Source organism: Anopheles funestus, chromosome 3RL (genome assembly GCF_943734845.2).
Source record: "Anopheles funestus chromosome 3RL, idAnoFuneDA-416_04, whole genome shotgun sequence".
Lineage (NCBI taxonomy): Eukaryota > Metazoa > Arthropoda > Insecta > Diptera > Culicidae > Anopheles > Anopheles funestus.
In genome coordinates, this window is record NC_064599.1 from 51,372,182 (window position 1) to 51,394,051 (window position 21,870).

The 21,870-nt window shown below is 40.3% G+C and overlaps 4 protein-coding genes across 4 annotated transcripts in view; 2 read left to right on the forward strand and 2 right to left on the reverse strand.

Moving 5' to 3' along the window:
• Window positions 1–180: 180 nt before the first annotated feature.
• LOC125769621 (uncharacterized) lies at window positions 181–10,478 on the forward strand. The gene is made up of 2 exons (XM_049438417.1): window positions 181–1,415; window positions 8,158–10,478. The coding sequence occupies exons 1-2, from the start codon at window positions 926–928 to the stop codon at window positions 9,525–9,527; spliced, it is 1,860 nt and encodes a 619-aa protein (XP_049294374.1). The 5' UTR covers window positions 181–925; the 3' UTR covers window positions 9,528–10,478.
• Window positions 10,479–10,648: 170 nt separating this feature from the next.
• LOC125769679 (superoxide dismutase [Mn], mitochondrial) lies at window positions 10,649–12,034 on the reverse strand. The gene is made up of 4 exons (XM_049438486.1): window positions 11,843–12,034; window positions 11,503–11,605; window positions 11,051–11,426; window positions 10,649–10,980 (listed from the first exon to the last, which is right to left on the reverse strand). Exons 1-4 carry the CDS (start codon window positions 11,878–11,880, stop codon window positions 10,838–10,840), a joined length of 660 nt encoding a protein of 219 aa, XP_049294443.1. The 5' UTR covers window positions 11,881–12,034; the 3' UTR covers window positions 10,649–10,837.
• Window positions 12,035–12,570: 536 nt separating this feature from the next.
• Window positions 12,571–16,027, reverse strand: LOC125769608 (protein Son-like). Its single transcript, XM_049438396.1, has one exon. The coding sequence runs from the start codon at window positions 15,858–15,860 to the stop codon at window positions 13,047–13,049; it is 2,814 nt and encodes a 937-aa protein (XP_049294353.1). The 5' UTR covers window positions 15,861–16,027; the 3' UTR covers window positions 12,571–13,046.
• Window positions 16,028–16,595: 568 nt separating this feature from the next.
• The window catches only part of LOC125769600 (kinesin-like protein unc-104), a 37,236-nt gene continuing 31,961 nt past the window's right edge, over window positions 16,596–21,870 (forward strand). The window contains exon 1 of the mRNA XM_049438345.1: window positions 16,596–16,901. The gene's annotated coding sequence lies outside the window, so the exon portion shown is untranslated. The remainder of the gene's footprint in view (window positions 16,902–21,870) is intronic.

Below are 21,870 nucleotides of genomic sequence, written 5' to 3' on the forward strand. Positions count from 1 at the left end.
TCCAGAATATAAAATATTTTTTTCTTTTTCGTGTACTTTATGCAGTTTTGTAACTTACACATTTATAAAAAATATTTTAAAAATATTGGGGTCTATTAAAGTAATATTTGTGAGAAATATTTCAAATTAACCAACCGGTGGCGGCCCAACCAAAGTGTGAAATTTGACACCAAACCGTTTGACATAAGGGTTTCAATTATATTCGTAATGGATTGCATATTGGACCGATTTTATGAACTACGAATATGAATATACTTACGATAATATTCCAAAATATGCATCAAAAACACTTTTTGTTTCTTTAATATGCTTAAAATGCGAAATATCGTTAATAATCTACAAACAGAGGTATTTAGTCAGAATGACAAGTATCCCTTATGTCAAACAATAATAAAATGGACAACAGCCAACGCTGCTATTAACCAGCTCTGCATAAATTTAAATACCAACTCTCGTGAACGGAGGAAGACGAAGGCATCGACAGAAAAATAATAAGCATCGCGTTGCATAGACGCGTGCAAGAGATATTTCTTTTATTTCTGTATGGCTTAAACCGGGCGTGATTTTCATAAAATCGCAACAAAGCGTAAAATGAAGCTTGAATACTGAAGTGTAGTTTTCTCCCTAGGAAAATAACAAAAAGTAACAAAAAAGAAACGCGTTGTTTATGTGCGTTTTAAAGTTCCAATTCAGCAATAGTCTTCTAAGCTGTTTAAAGTGATCCAAGTTGTTGTGAATTTGCGTGCTGAGGTGTTGTGTGAATAGTTCAGTGCATTTAAAACAGTGTAATACAGCTTAAACTGTCAACTAATGGCTAATGTTCGGGAAGTTTCTTTAAATTGGATGTAAATGTGCGTGTGTGAAACAACCAACTCGTATCGATGCATCATCCCTGTGCTTTCAGCATACGGCTACTACCTTACCAATGGCCCTAAATAGTCCCAAACGTCTCAAGACGGCTGTGCCGCCATGCGCAAATTATTTAAGCACACCGCCACCATCGGTAACCATCGGTTCACCACCACCGATCCGAACACCGTCGTCCACGAATGGTATGCAGCATCAGATCGTAACACTCAACACATCGGCGCAATCGCAGCAATCCTGGAACCAAAACAACAATTGGTTCAGTGATGCTACCAGTCCCACATCAAGCTGCAGCTCTCCGGATGGGCATCAAAACCGAAGCTATGGTGGGCACAACTCATCCGGCACACCGCAAACATGGAACACTTCTAGCGGTGGCAGTGGTTCAGCCGAAAAGTCAGAAAATAAGCGCGGCCGGCCGCGTTCCGAAGCACTGACGACGCTCATGGTCGAGGGTTCGATTTCACCGTCCGCAATAAAATGCCGCTATTGTAATCGAGTTTTCCCGAGAGAAAAGTCCTTGCAGGCACATCTACGCACACACACAGGTAATTAAACCAGGAAAAAAACTATTACAACAATATTTTGGCAGCCCGTCAGCTCTTCCTTACCGAGAATTTTAAATATTGATTCGCCGTAGATTTATTCGGCGATAAAAGAAAGACTTCGAAGGTGGAGAATTGAAAGCGATTTAACAATACAAACGATAGCGTGTAGTATCACCTGCTTTGAGGCTGTCGATGGATTGCAATGAGGTTTATGAGAAGATGTTTGACGAGTATTTTGGGGTCAGGTGATTTCTGTAAGGAGAAAAAAAGCAATGCTCCACAGCACCTGCTGCCATTTATCGCATTCTTCAGGTGGGTTTGCGTTTATCGCTCTTCCTACGGTGTCCTTTTCCACACGTGTAATCTTTCTATAGCTCCAAAAGATTTTTTATTTCTTTCTGGAAACTAAAACTAGGCATTTTACGACGATTCCCCAGCATCATCATTATCATCATCGCCTACCATGATGCAATATGCAACGACACGCATCCTTATTGGAAAAATGCCACCTGATAGCACGACACTCTGGTTCCCACCACAGCTGGCCGTCTTCAAAATAGGGGGCTGTCCGTTCGGTATAGTAATAAAAAAATACAGCCCGCCGCTACCAGGTGGAACTGGAGAAAATGTGCTGCTTTAGTACGTTCTTCTCTATGTTGTTCCCCAACCTTTTTGGGGAGAGAAAAGTAAGCAACGAATGATAATAACGTATGAAATAATTTCCTTTCTTTCTGCCGAGACCCCTGATGACGGTGATGGTCATGATGATGATGATGATGACAGTGATCATCATCGACAGCACCGGATCATAATAATTTGGGTGTTTCGTTGTTGACGAGCTATCCCAAGCACCAACTAGCACGGTAAAACGGAGAGCAGATGAAAGAGAGAAATGATTCGCATGATTCCGGCCCCCCAATACACGCACAATCCGCGCGCGGAGGTCGTGCGTTGGTTGGACGCATAAAAGAACACCAGCGAGGCAACCGTACCGAAGAAACGTTTGCTATTTAAAAGCTTCTATAGCGACGGTGTGTAAACCATATGCCTGTGTGTTGGTGCGCAGACGGATTAATTTTCGCGGAAACGCAAGTGTGTTCACGCACCGGCTTCTTAAAAGCGGTTGCGACCGGACATTTGGTTCGGGACACGGTCCACTGGTCAGCGATATGTGAGCGGCGCTATAGCGAGCCTAACACACAGAGAGAACGCGTTGTTGCGCATTGCGGTTGCTATGCATTTCGTCGTTGGGTCCGCATGTGTGTTGGCACATTCTTATGTACGCCTTTTCGCGTTCAGAGCGTTCACAGCAGCGCTTATGCTGCCTTTCAACTCTCTTCATCGCACAATATGTTCAACATACGCACACAAGCACGCACAACATTTTAAACCTTCGCCTACTATCCCAGGTGTATTCGGTTCGTTGTATCGGTTGCACATTTTACTAACAAACATACATTCACACATTCGCACACAAACACATGAAGTTGGCTTAGCTTCATTAAATGGCTTAAATAGCAGTTCGGGGTTACTTTGCCCTCTTCTCGTTTATCATCTTTCTTTTCACCACCTTGCACTTTGCGTTGTTGCGGTTTCTCTCTCTCTCTCTCTCTCTCTCTCTCTCTCTCTCTCTCTCTCTCTTCCATTTCTTTCTGTTTTGCTGATTTTTAATTTTTTATCATTTTTTTTCTCTTCTTTCCCTGTTTGTCACATCCTTTACATTTCTGTTATTTTCTTATGCTTTATTCTCATGCATTTTTACCGAACTCCTCTATATTTTGCTTTGTTTTAGAATTCCTTTGAATCTTTCAACAAAATCCGTCTTTCTTCGTCTTGAGGGATTTGTTGAGCCTTCTTTAACGGGCAGCACGATGAAAAAAAGGTTAAATATTCTTCTAAAAGTAGAAAATGCACTTGTTCTGCTTTTGCCTTTCCGCTTTGAGCCGATTAAGGATCAGTGGAAATGGACGTAGCCTGAGCCAAAGAAAGGCTCGAACATCTGTTATATTTTGTCCTTTTTTCTTAGTATGGTATTTCGTCGTTGGTTGGAAAAGGGAATTTGAATGGAAACGGTCAGACATTTTTAAAAAACTTTTACCATAGGACCATTGGTTGATCGATTTTTAAAAAGAATAAAAAAGGGTCCAAGATTTGTTGGTTTTAAACAAAGTAAAATGATTAAATAATAAATCCGCCAACGCTTAATTTTCATTTTAGATATTTCGAAACGCTGCGATGCATCAACATTTGTTTCAAACATCACAGTTTGGCAGGTTTTGCTTGTTAAAGGCTGGAATTTTGGTATTCGAAATATGCAGATCGTTTTATTGAATGAAACAATGGAACAGGATCATGTGGCGTCCTGTGCGATCTTGTAGCAACTTCCCACCTTCGTTCGTTTGTAAGACGGAAGGCAAAATGACCGGAAAACACCCAGACAGAAGTCACGGATGCTTGCATATTGCTTCTTACAAACCGAACAGTGCACTAGCACACCCGAAATACTCCGGTGTGTATAATGATTACCGTAATTACGCTGATGGCTTGATGTGGTTCGAAAACAGCACAAACCGGCACCAGCCGAAAAAAAATCGCCCATCGATCGTTTTCCAGCTGGCTGGCGAGATCGATGGTTCGTTTCCTTTTCTTTGATTTTTTTTTTCATCATCAATTTGATCAAATGAGCCCGGTTTTCTTCTACCTTTGCCTCAGCTACTACTATTACTTCTGCAATTAATGGATCATTGGAAGAAAGAGAAAAACCATTCCCCCCTCGCAAGCATAAATAGGGTGCTTTATAGTGTTTGCCCCGGTTGAATATCTTACGGTCAAAAATGCGTTATAGTTCCAGTAGATCGAGCTCGGGGTTTTCCATGATTCTTTCGCTAATTATGCAATTGCCATAACGCAAGATTGGGAAACGGAAAATAAAGAGAATTGACTGTTTGTACCGCGTATCACAGTCCAGCGCTGGGCATTGGCCCCCAGCGTGCCAACAAGATCGAATAATGTAGAGCGGAATTTGGCCAAAGAAATAGCTCAATTTACTGTAGAGTTTCAGATTTTTCATAGTTGCCGCATACAGCACAACTGGAGTACTGGAGTGAAGCACAGTCGTGAATGGTTGAAAGATTACGATTCTAGTCGTTCTTAGTCTTGTTTCTTTGCTCAAAATTTATTTCAGTTCAATTCTTTCGAGGAAATGTTCCATTCTTTAGCGAGCTCCATTTTGTAATTCATTTTTCATCTCGAGAAGAACAACAAAACTCCACCCCGAGCACCCATTTAATGATGATGGAGCTTGATGAAGTCAGAGCACCTCACAAGTATAGTTAAATGTATGAAGGTGCTTCATATCGTGTCTATTGGCTGATCTATCGAGATGTTGGCCATCATCTACGTTCGTAGCATAAGCAGGTCAGACGTAGGTTTAGTGTGTTTGTGGGAGTTGCTGGTGTTGTAAAGTGTTCGTAGGATAGGAAGCCAAGATGTGGTCATTCACATCGTGCAAAATTTTGGCCGAAGCTTGGAAGTTTTTTTTTTCGCATCATTTTCCTCTTTGATCGTTTTTTTTGGCAATGTGCGAACGTAGCGCGAAAAGAGGCTGAGAAAGAGATTTTTAAATTGGGTGGTTTAAATTGATTTTGATTAGATCCGAATCGGGGTGCACGGAACAACGAAATGGAGAAAATGGAGCGAACAGCAGAAAAGCTTTAGCACTTCTCTCCCCGCGTCGATGTTGCTGGGAGGTTCATTGATTGAGGCAGTTTTACTCGCCACTTTTACACTGCCTGTTATCGAACTCTTTCCACCACAGTTAAAGATTGCTTTCTTTAGTTTAAACATCCTCTGCTGTGTTACTATTGTTGGTTCTCTTTTAATTTCTGCGGTCCGGAACGAAGCTTCATTATGAGTGTTTCTCATGCCTTTACTCTTTTTATGGTTTTAACAGCTCCGCTCATGAACGAGTTGCGTATGCATTAATGTTGGAAATGGATTTCATTTCCCCGTTTTTCGCCATGCTTTGACAACTTCATTTTTCGTCGATCTTTGTTGGCGTTGTGATGGTGCAATGTCCGAACATTAAGTTAATCGGATCTTCCGCAACAGTCTTGGTTTGTAATGATGTTTTGCAATGGTCGTTTGAGGTGTTGTTGATAATGCGTGATTAACAGTGCATCTTAATGGTCATGGAACGAACGAGCGTTCGGACAATAATATCGTAATAGTGTGTTCAATATGTATGTACCTATTTGTAGAATTTCGCAATATTCATTGTAATTAAAAATGTTATAATAACACCTTTGGATTTGGTACTGTTAATGCCGTTAGAATGCCGGTATCGCTACTAGATAGGTCGTTTTACTTTAATTATTAAAAAATCAAGAATAATTTACAATTATAAACAAAAGTACATATAATATTGCAGTGTAATTCACTAACATTACTCCATGCAATCAGAAACTATAGAAATTATTCCACAAAGTGCAAATATTAACACAAACAGTGAGCGCTTTGAAAAAATCTAACTTTCCAGTAAATATAAAAATGTTTATTTTTTAAGTTTTCAATATACAAATAATAAGAAAATTTGAACAATTCTAATTAAACACAAAGTGGTGGACGTTTAGTGTTCCAAAAGTGAATGAAGCATAAGTAAATTGTGTAAAGAATAGCAGATGAATATTTCAAGTTAATCATTTCACAGGTTTTTTTTGGAATTGTAATCTTTTTCGTTTTCTGCTTTTCCTACAAAATTATAATAATAATGAATTTGTTATTTTTATTTTTATCAGATAATTATGAGATTTTTATCATAAATTTATGAGATATTTATGAGTATATTTCTCCTTTAAAAATATTAATTCAAATTAAAATCATTAAAAAAAGCATCTCTATCAACTGCTTCAATTATCATTTCATTCTTGACCTGATAAAGCACATGCTAGCGCGTCGTAATAAGATTTAGAGGATGCGCTTGGGGCTATAATTTTGTTTGTTAAAACCGTCCAATCCCTTCATGAGGTAGAACCTTCCTAAAACTTTCGACTCTCCAGGGACATTTGAGATTAATTCTAACGCCGCCAGTACCACATTTAAATCGCATTGTTCTACCGCAGTACCGACCATGGAAGGGGAATGAGGAGAGGAATCTAGTGAAGTGAAAAAAAATTCCTTAATACGTCCCTTCTTTCACGGTGGAATTATTTCTTGTAGCATCCGCTTAAAGGAACACGTGAGTTGTCCTTCCCTTTACATTTCGCCTCAAGCAACTACTAACGCAATCGCTATCAACCGTCCCATGCATAGGGGTTAACAGTACACAAGGACGCGAAAACGAAACCCTAGCGCCGCGCACATGATGTCCTTTTGCGCATGATGTGTCACGGTGGGTTTGCGCACCCTCGGTCATAGATCCGGATTGTGGATTGTGTTTGCGCGAGTAAAGTTCGCTGCACGGTTGCACGTGTTCCATCCTGTGTTGATTCGGTTTTGTGAATAAGGGTAAAAGAACAAAAAACCAGGAGCTCTGGATGCGAATTTCCCGTTTCTTCTTGAGTTGTTTCTTTCTTTTGTCCCATACACGATGGGTTGGCAGGATGTTTTTTTCCGTCGCCCTTTGCCAGTAGATAAGATGGCTTTTTTTCTTCGGTTTCGTTTCTTCTAAGCAAAGCATCCTTTAGTTGCGTTGCCATGTGCGCCGTTTATAAATCTTTTATTTATCGGTTCATGATAAAACAGCAAAGTTCCGCTTGCTAGTTGTCCTTGTTGCTCTTCTGGAGTGGATCCTAAGCGGGCATACGGACATTTCCCCTCACAAGATTGCTACTTTTCCGATCGTTTATTCACAGGAAAACCAGGTTCTAAAATTTGCGTTTGTCCTACAGGTAACAACGATTGCACCACCGAGAAGCATCGTCACCCTAAGAAGCTCATTTTCTTAATTTTTTTATGCAAAGGGAAAAACCATCCGGCATTCTAAGTTCTAATATCAGCAAAATTATGTTGCGAATAGCAATAGGGATTTTTTTAAATCCTTTTTTGTCCTGCGTAGTATATAGCTTCTTTTACGTCAATCAGTACTGGTATGAATGCGATATTCTTTGCTGGGATTACTATGCATGTGAATAGAAATTATTTAAACCAGTATTTGAATTTACAACTGAGAAAGGTTGTGGAAGAATTGGTAGTTCTAATTCCTCCTCTACCTGCACCATTACGCATCACGCTGATTTTTATTGCTTTGTCGATTTTAAAATAAAAAAGGGACACGTTTGTATGTTGATGTTTGCGAGCAAGGGGATTGCCTGTTACGGGACAACCCGTTTTGCTTTACGGGACAAACAAGCTGTAACTCGTCCCGAACGTGATATGCTGAACGTCCGACGCAAAATTGTGTTCTCGTTTATTGCTTCTTTTTCTTCATGAATGTTGTGCAATGTATACGTGAAGGTTTGGAAGGCGATTTAAACGTTTGTTCCGTTAGAAATCAATGTCTCAACATCCAGTCGAGGTATTTACGAAAGGGAATTAAAGAATAGATCAAAGAACAATAAAGACAGGTTTCAAGATTTAAAAATACAAAATATTGGTTTTTTATAGAGATTGCTATTCTTTCCAATTTGCTTTTGTTGCAAAATTTTGTTTCATTTACTATAGCAGTTTAACTGAATGATGATAAAACAAAACATTTAAATGTAAAAAAAAACATATTTTAAACTCTCTTTTTTTTTAATTTTAGGTGAACGTCCTTACCAGTGCGATTATCCAGGATGTACACGTGCCTTCACGCAGAGTGGTCAATTGAAAACGCATCAACGACTGCATACCGGTGAGCGACCCTTCATCTGTTCCGTCGCACATTGCCAGATGCGTTTTACGCACGCAAATCGTCACTGTCCTGATCATCCGCACGATACGCTCAGACGGTGCGATGACTTTGTTATACAAACAGTGCCGGAACAGAACAGTGAGGTACTGAAATGGTTGGAAAAGTATCGCGCCGAACGAGAGGATCGCACACCAACGCGAAAAACACCCAAGCGCAACAACGCATCAAATGGAGGCAGTTGTGAGAACGGAAGCAGCACAGCGGATAGTGTATCGCTGAACGAGAATGAAAATCGTCGACCACATTTGGTCGCACGTGCTGCCAACAATGAAAATCACCTTCCGATGGGTGTTAGTGGAACGGTGAATGGAGGAATGGGGGGAGATTCCGGTGCCAACGTAGGGCTCGATAGCAATCAGCTCCTGCTGTCACCGATTACACCGAACAATTCGTACAAATCAAGCCGTAAGGGACTGATGGACATGAACGCATGTATGAGCCTTACCAACAGCCCAGTAATGGCAAAGCCGAAGAATTCGCGTCCGAAGCTTATTCAATGGCAGGAACCCACGAGCCAGGAGGAAGATGAATCCGGCGATGAATGTTTTGCTCCGTCGAAACAATCTACGTTCAACCCGAAAAAGAAATGGTTGCGTGACGCTTGGCAGGACGATCTCGCTAAACCGCTGGAGCCGAATCTAATTTCGCAGAAGCTGTTCTCATCTACGACTTCCACGATGGCACTGAAGCAACAATTGCACCAGGAGAGCGTCACCACAATATCGCCGGCAAAAAGACAACTTCTTGGTGTGACGGGCCACAACAAGCCATTGCCACGGATGGAAGGAATCGGTAATGGATGTTCCATACCGTTGCCAGTGTTATCTACCGTTGCACCGGTGTCAGTCGATCCAAACCAAACCCGGCCGACGGTTTTGATGGTGGCCAGCAAGGACTGTGCTCGTCCACTATCAGATAAACCAGCTGCAGCACTGCAACCTAATGAAACCGCTGCAAACTGCATTAATTTGGCTCCGAAGCCAGAAGAAAACAATCGCAAGCTACAGGGAGCATTAGCGTTAATACAGCTCGCAGCAAAGGACGCACTGCTAAGAGATTCTTTTCACGTGCCGAACATGGAGGAAACATTTCTGACCGACAATACCGCACCATACGGCGATGAAACAGCGCTAGCATGTTCAGTTGAAGAAACGAATGGTCACTTGATGATGTCGGAAGGATACACTGCCGAAGTTAACGCATTGGGCAGGTATTCTTAAGGAAACAGTAAAGGTCTAACCTGGTTGCCCGTTGTCTAATAGTTTCTTGCCCCCTCCCGACGGTTCGTTTGCCAGCATTTGCCAACGTTCGTAATAAGGGATTGTTTCACTAAAGATAGGTTCCAAAGAAAATCTTCCGAACAGATGAAGATAGAAAAAGACACAATTAGAGAGGCTTTTTTTAAGGGTCACAACAATCACGTTAGTAGAATGTTTTGTGTAAAGTTTTATTTTCATAACCAAACAGCAGCAAAGGGAATTCAAATAACCGATATTAATAGTCTCTTAACTAAAAAAAAAAATATTTCTTCCAAATTCAAAACGAGAATGATAACAACGATTTTTTTCTTTTTCATTTCGATTATTGAAATCATTAGTGTACAGAAGATTGATATGGCACAAGAAATGGTTTAGCATAATAAGAATTCAAAATTTTGGCGATTACCTTACTTTTCATTTCCTTTTGCGTAAACATATTTTCTACTAACTCATTTATTTTCAACAATCGTTATTAAAACATTTCCTTTAAAAAGGTTATACCATACTCGCTTCGCGAGTTTCTCGCCCAGTGAGCTCATAGGGGAAGTATATTGGTAAAGCAGTTTCTATTTACATTATTCTCTCTTACATTTACGTTAGAATGCGCGCTGCTCATATGAATCCTGGAAGAGTTGAAGATTTATTTATTTCTATATTTTTTTTCCTTTATGATTAACGATTTATTTCTATTTCGTTCGGTTTACACAATTTAATGCATATCCTTTATCACGCGTGTACAGGACTATGAAGTTGAATCGAACATGTCAACGAAGATGTTTCTCTTTTTTCCGTTTCATATGATAGAATTGTGATTGTTGGAACGAGCGAATCGGGTCGTACTTGAAGCACTGTGTAAATATTGAAACAATAAGATGTGTACAATAAATGTATGTATCAAGATGAAATAACAAACCCAACGGTACATGGATTTCAATACGCTGATAACACCGAAACCCTCTAAGGTAGTGATATTTTAGGTAAGGAGAATTTTTCTATTTCATTTTTTTTGCAGGTGCTCTGCTATGAAGTTTCCTCATCTATAATCATTTTTGGATTTTTAACAACATAACAAAATTGGAGGATTACATTTCGTAAAGGCATAGGGAGCGATAAAGCTGATATATTTATTTCGAATAGCTACCGGCTTTTTGATCCACTACAAAACATGCGCATAGTTGTAGATACGTTTGTTTTTAAAAACATCCATTATACGTACAATTCTCCGGTTTCGATCATTCGAATTGTGCCGCAAGGTACTGCGGCGGTTATTCTTATTGGGCTTTTGCCAGTCGCTCGGAGACATCCTTCCAGTTGACGACGTCGAATACGGCATCAACGTAGTTGGGTCTTAGGTTTTTGTACTGAAGATAGTAGGCGTGCTCCCACACATCGATACCCAATAGTGGGACAAGTCCTGCAAGAAAAAAAAACATAAACACTGATGGAACTTGTGTGATTGCAAACATTCGTTATCCTGTATTTACCGGTGGTTGCTTCCAATGGATCCTGATTCGGGCAAGCGGCAATTTGAAGCAGTTTTGTCTTCTTATTGTAACCCAACCATGCCCATCCAGATCCTTGCACAGCAACTGCGGCAGCTTTCATTTCCTTTTTGAAATTATCCATGCTCTGGAAATCACGATTCAGTGCTTTTTGCAGATCTGCGGACGGATCGCTACGGTCCGGAGACAGATTCTTCCAGAAGATCGAATGATTGATGTGACCACCTCCGTTAAACTTGATCGCGTTGCCAAGCTGAATGATCTTCGAGACATCCTTCTTGGCTACAGCATCCTGCAGCTGTTCCTCAGCAGCATTCAGATTCGTGACGTACGCATTGTGATGCTTCTGATGATGAAGCTATGGAAAGAAAAACAACAAACAAGAAGGTACCAAATCACTACAGAATCCATTTTGTTTGCTTCCATTTTCTAACCTCCATGATTTCACGGCAAATGACCGGTTCGAGTGCTCCGAAATCGTACGGCAAGTCCGGGAGAGTATGCTTGCTTCGACATCCCAACACAGCGCTGCAGTTCCTACAGACCAATAGAAGATGATTGTTTATAAATACACACCCACAAACACTTTCTGCTTGTTATCAATACTTTGTTTGGGCTATTTTGATTGAACATCCGGGATGCAATCGTTATGCTTTTACATAATCTACAAAGGTGAAACGACAGGGAACGAACAGGGGGAAAAAATTGCAGAACGTTTTGGAACCATTTTCTAGTGGTTATTTTAGTAGCTAGTAAAACAAAAAACGAACTTACTTTGCAGTGGAAAAAAGTGCCCCACGAACAGCCAACATTTTTAACGCAAGGTTGAGAATGTTCTTTACAATACACACACGAAGCACAAAATAACTTGTTTTGGTATAACGTTAGTGAAATCCCAATCTGCTACCACGACCGGCAATCACTTCCGAGCCTGATATTATTCCAATTTATTATTATCTAACTTTGTTGCATAGATGTGTTTGTGTGTGTTTGACGTTTTCGCTGTGGCGAAAATAGTTAAATTTACACATAGAAGCTGAAAACTTGAAAATGCTCTAATCAACCAAAGCAATTCAAATTGGACGTTACGGTTTAATTTATAAATCTGTTTAGTTTTATTCAAATTTTGATATTTTCTTCGTGATTTCAACTGCTTACTAGTGTAAAAAAGTTTTTAAAACATTTTTTTAACGATTTTGCACCACATTAAAAATAATAAGAATCGAAAAAAGCAAAATTTGAATATTATTTTTCAAACCAAAACTGCAAAGCACATCCATGGGTCGATGAGTTGTGAAGTCTATTATGTCTATTTTTACTGCAATTAAGTGTTATGGTACATTTAAGAAGCAATACAAATATATTATCTCTATTATCTCTAGGACTGACTATTTAGTTAATAGGTATCTTAATAAATTGATAATGGCCCAGCTTTGCACCTATAACAAGGAAAGCTATTTAGTACAAGTTATGAGCATTGTAAAATGAAAAAGGTAGGTATGTTCATTTGGAGAGAAAATTACATTTTATTTCACTTCGTTATCAACGGCATAGAGAGGCGTAAAATGTTGTTTATACATGATGAAAAGATCTTAACTGATTTTTAGCTTTTTTCGAAAGTAGATATACCTATGTTACAATCACTGCATACAACCCAATCGCAACCGATACGCTACAGTACAAAGAATTTACCTTTACCTAGCTTAGATAGGTTCTGTTAAATTTACAAACGGATTCGTAAAAATTTGAAAGTTAGGTTCGGTTCTTCCTAGCTTGATACTGATTTTTTAACTTTTTGCGTTATATTGCACCTCTGTTCATCAACATTTCATTTCTCGATTCTCTACCATTCACTTCTACACTGCCACAGTGGCGGATTTACGCGCATGGGACCCAAGCCAAATGATTTGGATTGTACCAATAGTTGGTATTTTGTACACTTGCAAGCCCATCACTGCACTAGCCATGCTATCGTTTCTTAAGTAATCATAACTCCTAACTGTTGCAGACAAAACTTGGCCGCCGTAGCTTTTGCTTCTTTTTTGGTGTTATTCGCAATCGCCGGTTGATATTCGAGTCCGTTTACGAGCACTTTAAAGATGAAACTCTTTGCATGACCGGGCCCGCTTTCGTGCACCAGCTCGTACATTGGGGGATTCCATTTGTGCTTCGTGGCGTACTCGCACAGTATGGAGACGGGATGCTTACCGTCTGTGTTGATCTTTACGTTCATGAACCTAGATCGACCGTCACGCCGCGCAAACGGTGGCACGGGATAAGATTGATGTGGACGTAGTTTATTTTCGCCCTCGCCCAGGCCTCGTTTATCCAGCTTCACGTCTAGCAGCAGAGGTTGCAAAGAACCGTTCTTTTCTTTACCTAAACCCTCACCTGGCTGCCAGCCCATCTTCTGCAGTAAATGCATTCCCATACCACCTGTGACGGGTGCCGTTTGTTTCATCATGTCACGGGTAGCCCAAGGTTGATAACCTTCCGCCAGTTCCCGCTGGCTAAGACAGTTGACACCGGTCGATCCTAGAAACTGTCCGGGCATTGCCTTGGATGAGGCCCACGATGACATATCCTTTTGCGTGTTGTACAGCATCTGTCTCGCATCGGAATCGGATGGGTTTTCCTGCAGACGGCGCATTGCATTCAACCGTTGACTAACAATCTGAGATAAATCGATAATGGGTGCATCGGACTGAGTGTGAAAAACATTGTCCGATCCCGGACCTAAAGGTGGATGTGGATGCGAGGTTCCCGGTCCTGGTGCAAATGGTGACCGTTGCTGTGATTCCTGATGCGGTGCAGCACCCATCGGATTCATGTTTGGAGGAGGAATACTGGTATCGACCGGAAGTTTCATCGATGTATCCGCTGTAGTCATATTGTTAAATGGTTGTACATGGGAAGGCGTCGGGTGTGCGGGTTGCTGCATTTGTGAATTTCCCGGTGGAAGGTATGGCGATTGGTACGGTAAAACGGGATCGTTCGATGGGTACGAAGGTGGAATAATCGGTGCCACAGGCATATGTCCCACATGCGGTTGCATTAACGGAGGTACCGCTGGTGTGGGGGCAGGGACTATACTTGGGGCTAGTTGTGAAGCTTGCGGCACAGAGAAATCGGGTGCGGCATTCTGTTGTGGCACAAACGTGGATGATGGCGGCAGGATAGGTTTCGGTTTCGGTTTGTTCCCAAAGTTGGATCCACTCGCAGCGTTACCCGAATCAACGGTTGATGTGGCTTTGATCGTAGGCAGTGCCTTTTTCGGTTCCACCGGAATCCATTCCGTTTCCGAGCAGCGATGATGCGCTCCGGATGATACTGGAAACTGCATCAAAAGCGCCTTTTTCTCTTCGGCCGACTTTGGCTGAATGGTGGTAGCGTTGCGAATGTTCATCACAATCGGAGCTGTTTCTTTAAGCTGAAATGGGTGATGAAAAGCTTTGCTTGCTCCGTCCGCATCATGATCGCTCTCGTCAGACGACACGCTGGACAGATCGTTCGCATTGTCTTTGTGAGAAATCTTCTTGCAGAATGCGGTCAGCTCTTCGATACTTTTTCCACTGGCATGCATTTTCGAGATCAGTTTTGCTTTGGACTCTCCGTCCATATTCTGTGCTCCCGGTAGCGTACCTTTTTTCAGCATACTAATGGCATTTTTGCGGGCGATTTCTAGCAGCTTCTGCTTATCTATTTGCTCCGTAGAACGGGATCGGGATCGGGAACGAGAGCGAGAACGTGATCGAGAAAACGTATTCGAACGGTGACGCCTAGCCCGTTCCTCGCTATGCCGGTCACGCTTCCTATCTTGCCTTTTCCGCTTGTTTTCCTCTTCAAATCCAGCATAAAAGGAGTTGTATTTTTTCTGATAGAAATCGTAGTACCGTCCTTTTTTGTTCTCATCATCATCGGATAGCGAAAAGTCTGTCTCAGAAGTCCTCCGTTTGCGCAGCTCGCCCCGGGACGATTTATGCTGAGACGGTTTATCTCGCTCGTGATGTTGACGCTCATGGTGTCGATCCGTCGATTGAGATGAGCTTGTCGCAAGCTCCTTAAATATAGCGCTATCTTTCAGACTTTTGATTTGTATCTTGCCTTTAACCGGCTGTTTCGTTTCCTCCGCCTTCACTTCCTTTGGTTTGCCGTTTTCTTTTATCTTTTCTCCGTCCCGTTGCTTTGAAGGCTTGTCAATATCATCCAAAGGTTCCTGCTTCACTGTCACCAGTAACGTTTCCCCGATACCCCGGTGTTTACTTCGCTTATGCTTTTCGTGCTTCCGGTCGCGGTCTTTTTCTTTTTTGATTTTCTTCCTTTTCACTCGTTTCTCACCATCTTCCACTGCGTGCTCCACCAGCTCCTCGGCGGAATCACTTTCACTGCCCTTTTTCTTTTTGCTTTTCTTCTTATGTTTATGTTTCTTTTTTTTCTTTTCCTGTTCCACTGCATCGTTAGAGTCATCTTCGATGATTTCCGGCGGAGCAGCATTAAACACACGGAAAAGTTCGGTGAGGATTTCGTTGGACGATTTCAGTGGCTCAATCGCGGGCTTAACGTCCACCTTTTCCGTGCTTTTCTCCATTCCGCCGCCGCCGCTGCTGCTGGTGATGGTGGTCGAGAAAATATTTTTCAGATTAACATCGATCGACAGTTTGTCCACCGTTTCTGATTTGCTCGAATCCTCGTAGCTGGTTGTTTTCTCCTGCTTGATCTTAATGTTCAATGGAAAGATGTCCTGCGTCTTATCACCTTTCTGCTTGTCTTGCGTTTCCTTGTTGGCGCTCATGTTTTCGTTTTCGTAAGATTGTCGCTATAAACTCTAAGGACTTTTTTTCATTTCCAAAGCGTTTTCTAAAACGAAAGACAAAAAGTTTTAATAATAAAACTTCGAAGCACAATGATTGTTTTCGTCGGAGAAACGTTTGACATAACTGACAGCAAGTGCTCGCGCAATAACACTATGGCTACCGTTAAGGACATACGGACAATTTTTCTACGGTCATTAAACACGTATGTGAATACGATTGAAGCCGATCTTTTCCGAAAAATGCAAAAACCCACAACACAAAACAAGGAATTCAATGCAGATATGTAATTTCTAATAATTTAGATGCGATGGTGCGTTTTAATTTACCCGATTTGTTGCTTTATATTTCGAACAATCGCTTGGATGACAAATACAGAATTTTATGCAATTCGATCATGTTCCGAATCAACTCTAGATTGGTTAAAAAAGAAATATTTTAAAATATTAAGCCAAAGGTGATATAGGTATATTCGCAATTACATATTTGTGTAAATTAATTTGACGGCAAGTTTTGTTGTACTTGAACTACACAAAGATTGCTTTCCCGTCACGATGTCTGTTTGTAGCTTCGTAAACGCTGTACAAAATTCTGGTCCTTCAAAATGTGCTTCAAAATGACACACTCATTTAAACGGGTTAGTGAACACGTAGGTATAAACAGGCAGTATTATTGTTTTGTGTTTGTCTCCTTTCGTTCCACCCACTTTTCCTACTGCAGGTGGTTGTTCGTGTTGTTTTTGTCCGGGACAATCCAAACCTGCAGGCACAGGAAAAACGCATAGGGTCGAAGGAAAAATCGAACTTTTCCCTTACTCACAGTCGTCACACCTACGGTAGTGGAAAACAGTGAAAAAGTGTCTCTGTGCTGTGGTACCAGTGCGTGTTTGTTGAGGTGCGTACGTGTGCTTGACTGTGAATCATTTACGAGGCTTTGTTGCTGCGAAAGCAGAGTGTTAATTTGATCCACGAAGGATTCCTACAGCTGATTGTTGGAGTTAGCAGGCCTCTGCTTTCACTCAGGTAAGTAAGTGCTCCTTACATAAAGTAAAGTTTGCAAATGTTATCCTCATGCAAGTGAAGTAGTTTTTAAAGCTCTTTTTCTAAACGAAACGATAAAAATAAATTCATCAAGGACACAATATTGCCTGATAGGCATCCTTGCAAATGGCTTGCTCTTATTGATTTGTACATATGCAGTGAACAACCTTATCTACGCATAACAGAAACCCAGTAATTAGTGTTTAAATGTGTTTTTCTAATTCAGAAAAATTTAAAACACTTGAAACCAGTGATGCTGTAGTTTACAAGGGGAGCAGATGCACTTTTCTCGCCACACTGATAACGCAACCTCTCGTCGTCCTTATTGCGCAAGGACCCACGAAAACTATACATTGTTATATAATGTAGTACTGAGCGATTGCTAATTTACGATCCTTCAGTATAAATGTTGCTTTTAGGGATGGGAAGTTTGAAGCACCATAATGGGAAAAGCTTGACAATTTCAATGTGTGTATTTATTCACCCTCGAATATGAACCTGTAACCACCTGAAGGGAGCTTTTTGTAAGGTTTATGCACAAAAAGATGTTTGCTTTCTCTGGTGTAGAGTTCACTCTTGCATCTCATTTATTATTCAATCGATTTAACTACAAACGCTTCTCGATGTCCCAACTGGAATGTTGATGAGTTTGTAAATGCAAATGGATTATTCATGCTTTAAGTTAAAAGAGTACCGAATCGGGAGTACATTTGTTAAACTACATAAGAAAACGATATATGATAATTTTATAACTACCTTTTTGTGTTGTTAACAAACTTATTTATTTATTCAGATTGCATAAAATTTTCCACTCATTCTTGATGGTTTGAAGGAGACTTTCTAGACGCTGTAAAAAAACAACAACACAAGGCTCACAGAGGCTTCTGGAGCGTGTCCAATTATGATGCAAACTTATTTGCGTGATACAATCATCACGAACGGAGAAATTTGAATTCAAGATGACTCTATTAGCACTGTTGCTACTAAATTGCTAGATTCTTCGATTATGCTTCAAATCAAACCGAGCACACCTTTTCGACCTTGGCGTTTTTATTTTCTTTCGATCCTTTTAGCTACTAATGCAGATGCATAATTATGACTGCTAATTTAATAGGTTTGCTATTGTTTACGTATAATTTGTTTGTATCATGAATAATATTTTCCAAATTTGTAATTTAAATTTTCGTATGAATATTGTTTAAGTTTTTAAAACTAATTAAAAACTAGCATTTGAAAACTTCTAAAAGAATAGCGTCTCAGTTATAATCTATTAGTTAAAACCTCCCGTTTCTTTGAAAAAGAAACTGTTTGAATGATTATTCAAATAAGCGGCAAACACAAACTGTTGGCTGGCTGGTATGACTCATAAGGTAATTTTGCATCATTCCCAGTCGCCAAACCGGGACATTTTGGCACCATCGTGCGGTCGTCGTTTTTGGCTCTACTGCTCTACGTTAACCATCCAGACGAAATCGATAGAGGAAATATGTTTTAAAATTTATTTGTTTTGCTTTTATGTCGTGTAAAAGACAACCCGTAAGCAGCTAGCATATGAATTTTTTTAATGGAATAAAGTTTGGTTCCATACGAATATTGCTCGCAATAATCCTATGAAGCCGAATCCTCATACAGCGGTCATTGTGCCGGATGCAATACACTATTTTAGCTCTTTCTTCCCTTTTAGGAGACTTTTTTTTTGGTCTGGTTTTTACGATCGTTGTTGGCGAATTCGCCACGTTCTAAAACCAGGATGTTTCTTATGGAGAAAATCATAATTCTACGAATGTTACAATACGAATAGGTTAAGCTCACATTTTTTTTCTGGTAGTATGAATAGTATGTTAAAATGATTAAAATATTAAGATAATTCAATAGCAATATGGAAAAATGCTGCAAATTCTCCTCTTGAATGTTCAAATAATCTTGAATCTCTTCCAAATTTTCAACTGAATCACGTAGTAGAACCTGGTTAATATGATCCGACAGAAGTTACATTTTTAACATGCCTTAATCGATTTCCAAGCCTTGTACAACAGTAAACTCAAGATAATTGGAATTTCGGAATAGGATATTATCTTCTGTGAGTCAAACCATATCCTGGCATGCTCTGAAGACATGCGAATATTAGAACATAGGACCACTAGTTGTTGGTCCTACAGTAAATTGAGATAGTTGGAAATCATAAATCTAACTTGGAATTACCTCGCAGAGAAGATAAAGAAGAAGATAGAGAAGATATAGTGATTTGAGATTTGAGAAAGCTGTGAAGGTCTGTAAACCCGAAAAAACATGTATTGTTCCAATAAACACAAACGCTTTGGAGACATGAACTCTGCCTAAAAGTGATGAAACGTTTTAAGCCACGGGACGCAATTATTATAGTCCAAGTACTCATACATCTAAAACATGTCCAAAGAAGATCAGTTGGTGGCCGCATTTGAAGGGAAAATGCTCAAAAGAATCTATGGCGAAATATGAAGGACAATTAAGGAGCCGCTACAATTAGTTCTAGTTCAGCTAGGGCAGGTGATTCATGGAAGGTTCTTCCTTTTTTCTTTTAATGTTATTATTTATAAAGAAAATTTATGTACAGTTTTCTTAATAATCGAAATGATATCAAATATCAAATGGGAATAATATTTGTGTATTCCTAAAATGCTAAAATATATTGCTGGTTATTTCGCGATTCGTAATAAAAAACGATAACTTTGTAATCTTCACTAAACTAAAAACTAAATCAATGATACTGTTAAAAAAATATTATTGAGATTCATTCACAAGGAAGTAAAATAAATTGATGAAATACTACCAATTTACAGCACACGCGACAACATTAAATACTCCTTGGGTTAATTTAGTTTATAATCCTCCCCTGATTGGCGTCACGATTCAATTCCTTCACGCAAGAAATCTCATTATTTTCGAAATGATAAATATTCACATCATCGATGGAAAAGAGCTACAAAAACCACCAAAACCAGCCAATGTGTAATCGTCCTCTGGTTGTGAAATTGGTTCACGACTCGGGTTGCGGTCTCGGTAGCTGTTTCCGGCACTGCCAGTCCAATGTCCGGAATAGCCCGGGGGCGAAGGTGGTTTTCTGCGTCCATAGCTTTGAATGTTACGTATTCTGCTCGCCTGACGAACATACGGCAACGATGTGGATTACAAATTCGAAGTACACGATTTTAATGGATTTATACGGCTGCATTTGCGTATAGTGCTTACCTATTCATCAAACCAGTTCGTTGCTAGTAATATTATCGAAAAAAGGAAGAAGTAACTTCAGACGATAGGAACCTTGGAACCTTGTCTTCATCCCGAACATACAACGCAGTGAGGGATGATCCTTGTTTATTGAAGGGATATTGGAAGACGAACCTGCTGGGTTCTTAGGCTGGGTGGGGCGTAGTTGCGGTTTCGTTGGATGGTTTTCTGGTGATTGGTAACGAAAGGAGAACGATAGCTTATAACCCTGCCAGGGTTGTGGATTGTGGTTCTCTTTGTGGCCGTACTGAAATATACAACATCAAACTATTTGTACACAAATTGATTTAATTATACGACGAATTGTAGCTGTGGGTTTTGAAATGGGGTTTAGAATTTATTCGTCACAGAAAATAGAAAATATCTTTTTTTTTTGCTCGGTTAGAACGGCCTGGCCGTATCAAGACTTATTTTACCACGTAGCAGGATAGTCAGTCCATGCTACGGGGGGACGGTCCGGATGGGAATTGAACCCGGTCCTGCCGTGTGGACGGGCGCCGTTTTTCACATGCACCACCGGACCGCCCCAGAAAATATCTTGATAACTATAAAATTTAATATTTTATCAAAATACTTGTTTGTAGTATTGTTGTCATTATTTTAATGGTTTCAAGCAATTTCTCATAATTGAAATTTATTTAGTTGCTAATAGTTTGATGTAATGTTTTAATTGCAAAATATATTTCATTATTTTGGTTACTAAGTTTATTATAGTTTCCCGGAACAACCGATACGATCGATCCATGATATGATATATTTGCGCATATACCTAAACCGTATAGAACCGTTCACATGATATAGTATGATACCTTCACATCTCTTACCACCGATCATGACAAGTCCTTTGGGAGATAAGTTCAACTTGTACGAAACAAGTGGGGTTTATTTTTCTTTCTTTTTGGTGACGTTACCCACGGAAACTTGCCATCCTTCTCGCAAAAAAAGTATATCGCGTGCCTTCCTTCAGTGGAACATGAATAATGTTTCCAGCAGGCTCTCGGTCTCGGTGCAATTCTCTTGCAAAAAAAAATGTTTCCGCGACTGATTCGTTTATTTTACATTCCTCACACAAAAAGAGAGAAATCCCATACCATGGCAAGGCGCGTCGGTGAGGAAAATGTTTCGTTTTGCACGTTTTCCTGTGATGGTTTTCTGCTTTTATACCTACCCGAAAGGAACCGCAAATGCGCGTGTGTTGATTTCTTTTTTTTTAAAGAAATTGTTCCTATTTTACAGAAGGTCCTTACCTCGTTACTTATGACCGTTGACCATGGATGGCTCAGCCGCTTCACATGGAAAACGTACCAAGGTACGGGCGGTAGTATTTTTATTTTGCTCTGCCGATTTCATTTCCACATGAAAGAAGCCCTTTGGAAAACGCGACCTATGAGCACGTGAGCAAATGGACGGTTGTTGTACCAATAGCATGCTGCTTTGTGCATCGGTGGGAATTGTAATGTAAACTTCCCTCAGCTACCATACGGTGTAGAGATTCACATCGGTCCGGTGTTCACTAAACATATCTCGTTATTTTGTTACTATCTAGTTTTGGCGTATCTACGATGAAGCGGATTTATCCGTACATGCTGGTACCGGCCCAAGTTGGTGGGATTTTTCTTTTATGTCTGCCTACCCGGACGAGCCAGAACCAGGACGGAAAGCTATAACCGATATCATACTGCCC

What these genes read in the sequence shown, in the direction of transcription:
- LOC125769679 (XM_049438486.1), bottom strand. Translation starts at nt 11,880, where the DNA reads ATGTTGGCTGTTCGTGGGGCACTTTTTTCCACTGCAAA. An exon ending in TTTGCCGTGAAATCATGGAG is followed by an intron (nt 11,427 to 11,502) that starts GTTAGAAAATGG and finishes TTCTTTCCATAG; the next exon opens with CTTCATCATCAGAAGCATCA. An exon ending in TCCATTGGAAGCAACCACCG is followed by an intron (nt 10,981 to 11,050) that starts GTAAATACAGGA and finishes TTTTTCTTGCAG; the next exon opens with GACTTGTCCCACTATTGGGT.
- LOC125769621 (XM_049438417.1), top strand. Translation starts at nt 926, where the DNA reads ATGGCCCTAAATAGTCCCAAACGTCTCAAGACGGCTGTGCCGCCATGC. An exon ending in ACATCTACGCACACACACAG is followed by an intron (nt 1,416 to 8,157) that starts GTAATTAAACCA and finishes TTTTAATTTTAG; the next exon opens with GTGAACGTCCTTACCAGTGC.
- LOC125769608 (XM_049438396.1), bottom strand. Translation starts at nt 15,860, where the DNA reads ATGAGCGCCAACAAGGAAACGCAAGACAAGCAGAAAGGTGATAAGACG.